We start from the raw sequence: 10,970 nt of genomic DNA, 5'->3' as shown, positions 1-10,970 counted from the left end.
CATCAGCATTTTTTCTAGATCAAAGAAGATTCCTTAATGCTGAAGTACAAAGGCATTGAGTGTTCTTACTTAATCAGATGGTCTGCGTTAAAAGGAAGAGGGGGAGGTATGACTTCAGGAAAATCAGTTCTTTTGACTACGGCAAAATATAAACAGGTTACCACCTGGAGCTGTATTCATTTTGCACATTTGCAAGCAATACAATTTAATGTACTATTTTGACAGAGGCTATCAGCTTGTATCTGAAAAAAATAAAAAAATAAAATCCTAAGGCTCCTACTATGAAAGAACATAAACAGGATATGCTTTAAAAATTCAGAAGCCAGACCTCTGAATTCCTGGAATCAAATCTTATGTTCCTGTGCGGTTCATCTTCTTCTATATATATAAAAATATCTCTCTTTCTCTCCCCCCCACCCTCTCTGTGTATGTGTATGTGTGTTCCTGCATACACTCTGGAATACCTTGAGCGATTTCAACCAAACTTGGTATACAGATGACTTACCCTCTGGAGAAAAATATTATGGGGGGTAAGACACCCCTAACATCTCTCAGGGTGTATGATCTGTTAAGATACAGCCTGTTGTGCTATACTGGCTTCTACTGTACAGCTCAGCGGAGTTGCCATTGTAAAGGCTTCACAGTACTCCATTTTCCCCTTACAAATAAATACCCAGGCAACGCCGGGTTATCAGCTAGGTTTTAATACACAACGCAATGTCTTCTGGACTTCACTAATCGAAGATCAGATTCATAACCGCAGCTTTTAAAAAGAAACTATAGGTTGTAGGATATGTTTTAAAACTTTTCTCTCTTTTTAGGTATCTGCAAATATCAGGGCGATAAGAGAAACATAAAATAACCATAAAGGGATGGTTATTAAAGCACCATTTTGTATCCCAGAGCTATCGGTGTCCTATCACAAAATCTAATCACACATTTCGATCATCCCAGGCTTTGTGAAGTTTTAAACCTAGCAGTCCTTGTCAAAACATGTACATGTGCATTTGACCACAATTAAGTCCAAAATTCCTGCTACTGAGACAGTTGTTAAGTCAAATTTGCCCCAATTTTACGACCTTTCTTGCCACAGTTGCTAAGTGAATCACTACAGTTGTTAGGGTTGTTAAGTAGATCTGGCTTCTCCACGAATGTTGCTTGTTGCTTGTCAGAAGGTTGCCAAAGGGGATCCCGTGTCCCTGGGACACGACAACCATCATAAATATGAGTCAGTTGCCAAGGGTCTGAATTTGGATCATGTAGAGACGCTACAATGCCTTTAAGTGTGACAAACAGTCATAAGTTACTTTTTTCAGTACCGTTAACTTTGAATGGTCACTAAATGAATTGTTGTAAGTCGAGGACTACCTGTATTGGGAAGAAAAATTGGAGGGGGGGGAATCACCATTCAAGATTTTGCCTTTTCTTTACTCTAGAACACTAATATGATCTGCCTAATGACTGGCTGGGTGGGCATGGCTAGATGGTCACATGACTGGGTGGGTGTGGCCAACTTGATGTCACTCATGTCGAGGGGCGCCTCGCCGGCCTCTACTCGTCCCTCCCCTCCTAGCCACTCCCTGCCTACCCGCCTGGGCTCCTTAGGAAGCAGTTGTTGGAGCTAAGTAGCCCCCATGAGAAAGAGTTGGCAAAACAGCTCAGTTCAAATTGGATCTGACAGAGGAGGCTCAGCAGAAGCACCTCACTGAGGACTACGAACATAGGCTGTCCAAGCAGAGGGAAGACCTGCAAAAGTACAAGGCCAGGTACTGGCGCCTGGAGGCTCAGTGGGCTGAGATGGTCAGGCAGTTGCAGGCCATGATGCAGTCCCCATTGGAATGAGGCCTTCCGGCTCTTCTCCACCAGCGGTGCTTCTCTCCAGCCTTCTCCCAAAGCCCCTCACCAGGAGGCCGAAGCAGACCCCCAAGTTGGAATTTCTTCCCCCCTCCGACCTGCACAAAAAGACCCCAAAGTGGGAGAGACTCTGCAGCAACACAAACGTTCATTGCATGTATCCAGCCCAGGGGGCGTAGTTTGAGGACCCCTGATTTAGTACAATATAAAAAATGCAAATAATTTTTCTGTGGTCCACCAAAATTTTCTCACGGACCACCGCGGTGACCGCTGCTCTAAAAGCTGTACAAATCCTGGATCTCCTTAGTCCAACTGAAATGCTAATCATTAAGATATAGCCGTGGCACCTAAAAATAGCTTCAAAGTCACAAAAAATAAAAATAAAATAAGTTTGTTTTCCCCTTCGGGGAAGCAGAGCAGCTGATCTGGTCCTTGATTGTATCTGTGCTTAGTTTCCATTATGGACTATCATTTAAAAGAGCACAAGGGAGTCAGGCTTGTTAATGCTTTATCTTAATTTACAGGATTACAACCCAGTAGGAAAACAATGTAAGAAAAATAAAATAACATTCAAGTAAACAACGTTTCATTAAAAAGTTTGGGGTTATTTTTTTTCTCCGAGTTCTGCTCATAAAATCTCCTCTAGAGATCAGCATAAAAAAATGGGAGAAAGGCAAAGGAACCAGTTTGCTTCAATTCAATAAACTCCTGTTTATCTTGGATTGTCTCCAACAAATGCCCAGCCCTGCCAGATTACACTTCAGAGTAACTTATGTTTTCAAGGTCAGCTTCCCTCCCTTCGGACAGTTTTAATGCTTGCTTCGTGAAGCATGCCGGAAATTCTCACCAACAAAGCTGGCTACAGGGCATGGTTTTTTTTTTTTGCACTGCCAAGCAATCGACATTGGTGGGATTGGCTAGCATGGCAAAAAGGCAGGGGAAAAAAATATTGGATGGAAAGAAAAGGACCGAGTCCTGTAGAACCCTCGTACCAACAAGAGTAAGAAGATCCAGAAACAGCAACTGCATTCCATCGGGTGTTTTTGTCAGATGAAATGAAGCAAGAGCATTCCAGGGGAAGATGCAAATGACCATAGAAAGTCACTTCTAAGTTCAAACTATTCATGCAAAAAACAGGAAGTTTTTGGTTGTGTGTTTTTTCCAAGGGAAGGAATTTAATTCTAAATCTTCTCTGCCTTCACATACCCCATCCCATCCCATCCCAATCTTCCATCCATCCACCATTCCCTCCTTCCTTCTTCCTTCCGTCCATCCATCCATCCATATATGGGATGGGGTATGTGAAGGCAGATAAGAATTAGAATATATCTGGCAGCTCAGCGTCATTCCCTGGGGACGAGCAGTCCAAGCGTGACGGAGGAGCTAAGCCTCCAACGATTAACATGTCTGAAGCAAAAACGACAGAGCTAACTACAGGTTAGAGGCAGGTGGATGGGTCTATCAACGCACGCAATGGCCAAATTCATCAATGATGTATAAAGGCAAATATCTCTTCAATGGTAGTTTTTATACTCTGACGATGTTAGCAAAGGCTAACGAAAGCTAAGTGGATAATAGATTTTAAGTTCCAGATATCGTGATGCCTGTCTCTTCTTTTATAGCTATGCCTGGAACTTGTATTTTTAGGATAGTTCGCAATATATATAGAACTCCATGCCTAGATGCTCCAGACACTTTCCGGCATTTCTCAGTCTATCCGTGGCAGTAGAAATGGGAAAAAGAAGATTAGCACCCAAGGCCCCCCCCTTCTTTTTCCCATTTCTACTGCCACGGATAGACTGAGAAATGCCGGAAAGTGTCTGGAGCATCTAGGCAAGGAGTTCTAGACTGAGTTAATTCAATGCAAGCTTTCTCAGATCCATGCTTCAGTCTTTCGGTACAGATGGGCTTCATATGAGAGTTGGGGAAACCCAATGAATGAACATGATCGTTCACTGGTTGCTCCCTGAATTGTAGCAAAGTCTTGGGTCTCTGCAAAGAGATACCTGTATCTGTCCCTTCTAATCCTCTCTAAAAGGACCTCCTTTGTATTCCTTTGGGGACGCTGTTTCCCCACCTCAAAGAGCTGTTAAAAAAATAACTTCCATTCCTATTTTAAAAACAATCAGCATTCTCTAGCACTGCATGCCAATTAGGGTCAACTTGCATCAATACGTGAGCTGGGCGCAGAAGAGAGCTTGGCACCCCAAAAGCTCTTGATTTGGGGGGGGGGGACAGAGCTGTTGTCTGCTGAGTGCAACTGGCAATTCAAGTTTTCCTAACAATACACAAGTTATTAAATTTTAAGTAACCAGAGACACGTACGTCTGCAACAATTAAAATTCTCCGAGATTAAAAAAAGACACAGACTCCCCCTTTACACACATATACCCTTCCTCTTTTCCCCTGCTTCCATTCCACCCTCCCACCCCTTCTGCTTCCAATAGTTCCGTTTTGCAGGAGTATCTGCATTATAGGTTATTTCTCTGCAGCGCCTCACAGAGATTCTGGTTGGCATCGGGCTCTTCAATCATCTCCTCCACCGTCTCCCATTCTCCAGACCTGCTGGACCTTTTAATGGCATCTACCACACTTTGCATATAGAGGCCATCATCAAAAGAAGCTGCCATTGCCACCGGTTTGGGATCCCAGGTCCTCTGGTCCTCCTGATCCTGGAAGGAAAGGCGGAGAGCTTGCACCAAGTAGACCATTCCTTTGAGGTACAGAAGAGGGATGTCCTTGAATTCTTTTTCGGACAGCTCTGCATGGACATTCAGGGAGTCCTTAAATAATAGCTCTTCCTGGGGAGCTGCGTTCTTCTGGCCATATAAGTCCATCCCGCGAGCAATAAGGCGGCCAGCTGAGCCTACGATCATGACCTCGTGAACGAAGGACCCGGGCATGTTGAAGTTTAGCGTCACTGTGCTACAGATGCCTCCCGCCATCAGCATCTGGAAGAAGCAGAAGTCATCACTGGTGACGTGGCGGATGCCGCTGATGGCCGAGTTCTGCTTGACGAATGTTTTCAGCAGCCCGTGGACCTTCTCGGCCTTTCGGCTCGTGAGATGGGTCAGCAGGTCTATGATGTAAGTGCCCATCGTGTGCAGGCCGCCCCCGCCCATCAGCTCGTCGCAAATCCAGTTGTACTTCTGGCTGAGGAGGCTGCCCCAGTACACGCGCACGTCGCAGACCAGGATGCTGCCGACGTAGTGTTCGTCGAGTAACTGCTTCATTCTGACAAACGCGGGTAGAAAGCGCAGAGCGTTGCCCACGATGCTCATGAGCTTGGGGTAATACCTAGCAGCCGTGACCATCCTAAAAGCATCGAGAGAGGTAGCGGCTTTCTCGCAGATTACGTTCTTTCCAATTCCTGCAAAAAAAAAAGGACAGCATTTCAATTTGGGGACTTTCTATTCAACCGTGGCACGACAAAACCGCGCTCGACTAAGCCGCGCCCGATTAAACCGCGTCGCTGACGTCATCAATAGGGCGACAACAGCGAGCGCGGAGAAAGAAGGGCGCTTTAAATAGCGCTTTGAAAGCACGCCGCTTCAACTTAAGGTAAGGGTTAGGTTTAGGGTTAGGTTAAGGGTTAGGGTTAGGTTAAGAGTTAGGATTAGTTTTAGGGTTAGGTTTAGGGTTAGGTTTAGGGGTTAATTTTAGGTTTAGCGTTTACAGCGTGTTTCTGTCTCCGCGCTGTTGTCGCCCTGTTGATGACGTCAGCTACACTGTTTCGTCAAGCGCGCTTTAGTCGAACGCGGTTTTGTGGTGGAACCCTATTCAACACCCAAACAATGAGAAAAATGAAGCCTTCGAAAGCAGAGCGATTGCAACTGGCCAATTTCCAACAACTTTGCTTTTATTTTACATTCTGCTATGTTGTTGTTGGTTTTTTTGTTTTTTTTTGCTGCCTACAAGGGATTATCAGGGCTTTATACTATTTCTCATGTTTCCTGTTAGATTGGAGGATAAAGCGCACTGTAACAGGTGCTCACATTTCATGTATATTTTGTCTATATATTCCTCCTGACATCTTTTTAGTAATTAAAGAGCCTCCTAAACTGGTTGTGTTGATTCAGCAGGAAGTAATGTTAGTTATTTTTAGCAATTCATCCATGAAAAATGAACTTGTCTGCTTGTTTTTGTAATACATGTTATAGCAGCGAGATGAACTGATAACAAGAAAAGCAGTGGTTAAGAATTCATTTTTTTCGGGACATCTGAAGTTGTTTATTCTACCGTTTAAGGGTTAAAGATGTCGCAATCTTTGTAGATTTCCAATGCATAGCAATGCTACAGCAACATGCTGGTTGTAACCAGGTGAACATCTCGACCAAAATTAAGCTGAGGGGAGGGGGGGGGGCTTAAAAGTACAATGACTAAATATGTATACTTTTTTGTTCTATTTTTCTTTTTAAAAAAGGAGGAGAACGCATGTTTAAAATCAAATATATATATATTGAAAAGAAACTATAAATACCATCAACATAAAATGGAGCTTGCTCAGAAGCTGAAATACACCAAGCAAATAAGATGAAGAGTGGGAAGGACAGAGGTAAGGGAAGAAGAGAGAGATAGGAGAGAGGGTAGGAGGGGGAAGAGGAGGAGAGAAATGAGGAGTGGAAAGGGCAGAGAGGAGTAGGAGAGAGGAAGGGGAAGTAGAGAAGGGAAGGATGATAGAGAGAAGAAAAGAGGTAGGGAGGGGGAAGAGAGTGGGAGAAGAAAGTGAACGCACATATAAGTCTTTGAAAACCTGGCTGTTCTCCCAGGCATTGGGCAGAAAATATTGCCAGACGCAGCAAGGGTGGAATGCTGAATTAATCTTGAGTAGGAGTACAAGCCCGCAATTCAGAGAATTGCATGAGGAAGAAGGGGAAAGCCAAGTCAAGCCAAGAATTAAAACAGCATATAATGCTTCTGAAATATATAACTTGGCCTGTATGCACACAGGCAAGCAAATTGTCCTGAATACTCTTTCAACAGTCAACATAATTATTATTATTTTTTTGCTATGTTGCTTAGGAAAAGACCATGCAACAATATTGTTACTGAAACATAGAAAAGTTTCGTCTTGCATACATCAAAATAAATCCATGCAGGAATACGGGTAGTCCTTTTGTAGAGTCTGTTGCAGTTGCAACGGTGATGAAAAAGTAACTTTGCAACCAAGACTCACATTTTACAATTTTTGCAGGTCTGTAAAGGTGAAGTAAGATTGTAAGCACAGCCGCAGCTTCACTCAGCCACCTTCTGCTTAATGATCAAGTTGCCAATTTCAGTTGTTGGTTGCTAAACAAGGACTATCTGTCATTTGGGTTTAAACAAAGGGTTAATACTGGCTGGCTGTCAAAAATGAAAAGAAGACCTTGGCTCCCAAGGGTTTGTTTTTTAATATGTGGCATCTGCTGTGCAAATCCAACCTAGCAAATATGTTTATCAGAAAATTGTACCTTCAAAAGCAAAACCCTGAAATAAACGTGGCACGACAAAACCGCGGTCCACTAAAGCGCGCCCGATTAAACCGCGTCGCTGACGTCATCAGCAGCGCGACAACAGCGACTGCAGAGAAAAAAGGGCGCTTTAAAAAGCGCTTTGAAAGCAAGCCGATTCAAGTTAAGGTAAGGGTTAGGTTTGGGGTAGGGTTAGGTTAAGGGTTAGGGTTAGGGTTAGGGTTAGGGTTAGGTTTAGGGTTAGGTTTAGGGTTAGGTTAAGGGTTAGGTTTAGGGTTAGGTTTAGGGGGGTTAGGTTTAGGTTTAGGGGTTAATTTTAGCTTTAGCGTTCACAGCGTGATTTTTTCGTCACGCTGTGATGACGTCAGGTACGCGGTTTCGTCGAGCGCGCTTTAGTTGAACGCGGTTTTGTGGTGGAACCGAAATAAAACATATCTGGGCATAAGCTAATTGTCCTATGGCCTAATCATTTTCAATATGTGGATTTGAGCCTCTGCAGGAAAGGTTCTATGCATTTTTCCCCCTATGTTCCCCATAATTTATTTATTTGCAAGGCATGTGGTGGTGTGATCATTTTTCCCCCTATGGGAGACTCATGCAATCTGTTCTTTTTGGAGTAACAATAGTCCTCCAAGTTTGTGGTTAGAAACAAATATCAGGGCCTTTACATTACCAACTGAAAATTCAACAGGCGTGAGGGTTTTTAAACAACAGAATTCCCAGTTCCCTGATACAATTTGTTCCAGGATGAAATGTTCAATTTTCTGCTATTAATTACTCAACGACTATGACCGTCTTCCAGTTGGCGTCCACCCAAGAAAAAACTGAAATCTTATACAATGCCCAAAACTGGCTACGGGGAAAAACACAGTACCTAGAGCTTTCACTGCAATTTGTCGCGTTAGCGGAGGGGGAATGTTGATGCAAACCAGATCTACATCCTGGTGCAGCAAAACATCATCTGTTCGACTTGTGTAGAAGGAAATGTTCATTTCCTCAGCTAGCTGTTTGGCTTCCTCTTCAGTCTTCCCCCATAGAGCTTCAATGGAGAAGCCTTCGGCTCTCAGCAGAGGGACCAACACACGGGCCGAACTCCCAGTCCCAAATACCCCGACACCGGGAAGCATTTTCATTTTGTGCTCCTTTCACACTCCAGTCCCGCAGGGCAACGCTCCCAACGAACAGCCGATCTCTTCAGCACAGCATCTTGGTTCATTCATCGTGTCTATGAGAGAGAGAGGGTGGGGGGGTGGGGGGGAATGGATCATTCACAAAACACATGCTTGATTTGCTAGTTTCCTATTTAACCTAAAGATAAGTTATTCAACATCCGATTCTGAGGAAGTGTCTCAATTTGACTGCCTTTCTATATACTTTTAAATATTAATCCTGCCTCTACGAAATATGGGTAGCCCTAAAGCTTTGACCACAATTGAGCCTGAAATTTAAGTAGTTAAGTGAGACCGTGACCCGTCAAAACCGCGGTAGACAAAACCGCGCTCGACGAAAGCGCGTACCTGACGTCATCAGCAGCGCGACGAAAAAAATTAAAAATAAATTAAATTGAAATTAAAATAAAATTAAAGCAAGCCGATTCACATAAAGGTAAGGGTTAGGTTTAGGGTTAGGGTTAGGTTAAGGGTTAGGTTTAGGGTTACGTTAAGCGTTAGGGTTAGGTTTAGCGTTAGGTTAAGGGTTAGCATTAGGTTTAGGGTTAGGTTTAGGGTTAGGTTTGGGGGGGATTAGGGTAAGGTTTTCACTTTAATTTTAAATTTACCGCTCACAGCGCGATGTTTTCGTCCCGCTGTGATGACGTCACGTACGCGCTTTCGTCGAGCGCGCTTTTGTCTACTGCGGTTTTGTGGTGGAACCAAGTGAGACATTTGTTAAGTGAATGTTGCCCCGTCTCAGCACTGCATTCATCACATCTCAAGCCAACCTGCCAAAGGCCTTGGCCCAGCAGAGCTTCATGTAGCTACGAACCAAATGGGGAATGTGGAAGGATCCACACATTGGCTAACGATGAGCACGGGGCTCAAAACAGATCCCTTCTACGAAACACACTGCTTTTTAAGCTCTCTCCTCTAAGCAAGAGCGAAGCCACTGGCCCTTCTCCTACTCCGTGGTCCAACCTAGAGAGACCCTGGCCCAGAATTCCAGACTCAAGAAGGTCACAAAGAGGAGTAGAAGGCCACTTGCTCCCGTATGTTTTATATCCGTGGCCAAAGCAATCAGAAAGCTTTTGGGATTAGAAGGCAAGATGGAATGGATCAAGATCTTTATTGTCACCATTTCAGACAGAACTGGTCAGGCACAAAGCCTTAGAGCCCCGTGCTTTAAAAAAAGGATCTGACACATAACTTTAACCTTAAACTGTCTATGGTTGACCTCACCCCATTCCTAAGAGGTCAGTAGGGGCGTGAATAAGCGCACCAGCGTGCCTTCCGCCCTTGTCCTATTGTCCCCACTTATTCATATCCATTTCCTGTGTTCTTATTCATGTTTATTCCTATTCCTGTTATCTTGTACATGAGCAACAAACTAAACTCAAGTGGTTCCCAACCTTTTTTTTTTTTGGCCATACCCCACCTAAGCCTCTCTAAAATCCTCTAAAATCATGCCCCCCCGCCCCACCATGACATACAATTCTTACTTTACTCAAAAAGTGAACTCTACTCAGGCGGAGGAAGCCTAAAAGTCCATTCGCTTGATTTAAACAAGGTTCAAATTGCCCCCATTAAAAAAAATCAAATTTTACGTTGGGAACCACTGAAATAAATAAATAAAACATTCAGGGAGATGCCTTGGACAGCAACCCCTGCGAAACGGGATGGGGGTAGGGGACCTTTAGGACTCCTGTCACTCATTGGGGTGCTTTGCATTAAGGGCACCCCAAGAAGCAGCTGATGGGTGTCATTGGCTCAGAGGCAGCACCTTCTTGGGTGCCTGGGAGGGATGATCCCTGATCTATAACTCGCAGCATCAACCCACAGACACGCCTGGGTTAAACCTCCTCATGGGTGGTACAAATGCTCACCCACCCACTTATGGACCAAGACACGTGTAGACACAAAAGCCCAGACAGAGACCTCTGTAACCCATTCCGTTGTACGCATGATGTACAATGACCATAAAGGCTGTACAAACCGTAGGCACACACAGTCCACATTCGGGCATAGGGAGATCACTAGAAGGTGGTGAGACATAGACATTCACACGTACGCACGCACCAATGCGTGCACGCACATTCACACGGGCACCTGCCAAGAGACCTCTCCCCTCCCCACTCCTCTCCCTTTCTCCCACACTCACCTCGAGTCCCTCAGCGTCCCGTCCTCCCCTTCTCCGGCTCAGCCGGAGACGGAGACGGAGAAGAAGCGAAGGAGGGCCGCAACGCCACGGCCGGCTTCGCTGCTGGCTCGCTCCCGACGGCGGCGGCGCCGCGCACGCCTTCCCTCTCGCGAGCGGCGCGCTCCGCCGGCCGCCTCCTCCCACCGGGGAGGGGGGGGAAGAAAGGTGCGCTCTGCGCGTGCGCCGACGCGCGGGGCGGGGCAGAACAAAGAGCTGCGTCTTTACCCCTTCTGCTTTCAGAATGCTGAACTTGGAGAATTTCATTGAGTTTTTGTTTTCCAATAGGATTCAGTATTTCCTTCGTTTTCCCCCCAT

General features: G+C 45.0%; 1 protein-coding gene and 1 long non-coding RNA gene across 3 annotated transcripts; both read right to left on the bottom strand.

Moving 5' to 3' along the window:
- Positions 1-144: 144 nt before the first annotated feature.
- LOC148042791 (uncharacterized) lies at positions 145-3,515 on the bottom strand. The gene is made up of 2 exons (XR_015698441.1): positions 1,984-3,515; positions 145-982 (listed from the first exon to the last, which is right to left on the bottom strand). It is a non-coding gene; the product is annotated as an uncharacterized LOC148042791 (long non-coding RNA).
- A 113-nt stretch (positions 3,516-3,628) lies between these two features.
- GFOD2 (Gfo/Idh/MocA-like oxidoreductase domain containing 2) lies at positions 3,629-10,756 on the bottom strand. Of its 2 annotated transcripts, XM_014072943.2 has the most exons (3): positions 10,617-10,756; positions 8,179-8,529; positions 3,629-5,224 (listed from the first exon to the last, which is right to left on the bottom strand). In XM_014072943.2, the coding sequence occupies exons 2-3, from the start codon at positions 8,435-8,437 to the stop codon at positions 4,326-4,328; spliced, it is 1,158 nt and encodes a 385-aa protein (XP_013928418.2). In that variant the 5' UTR covers positions 8,438-8,529; positions 10,617-10,756; the 3' UTR covers positions 3,629-4,325. The 2 variants fall into 2 exon arrangements, with proteins under 2 accessions (XP_013928418.2, XP_087584856.1); XM_087728730.1 differs by lacking the exons at positions 8,179-8,529; positions 10,617-10,756 and adding an exon at positions 7,031-7,324.
- Positions 10,757-10,970: the final 214 nt, after the last annotated feature.

Source organism: Thamnophis sirtalis, unplaced genomic scaffold (genome assembly GCF_051295495.1).
Source record: "Thamnophis sirtalis isolate CommonGarterSnake01/CBP01778 unplaced genomic scaffold, rThaSir2_p1.2 scaffold_14, whole genome shotgun sequence".
NCBI classification, from domain to species: domain Eukaryota; kingdom Metazoa; phylum Chordata; class Lepidosauria; order Squamata; family Natricidae; genus Thamnophis; species Thamnophis sirtalis.
Note: the sequence above shows the minus strand (reverse complement) of the source record. Positions and strands in the feature narration are given on the sequence as shown.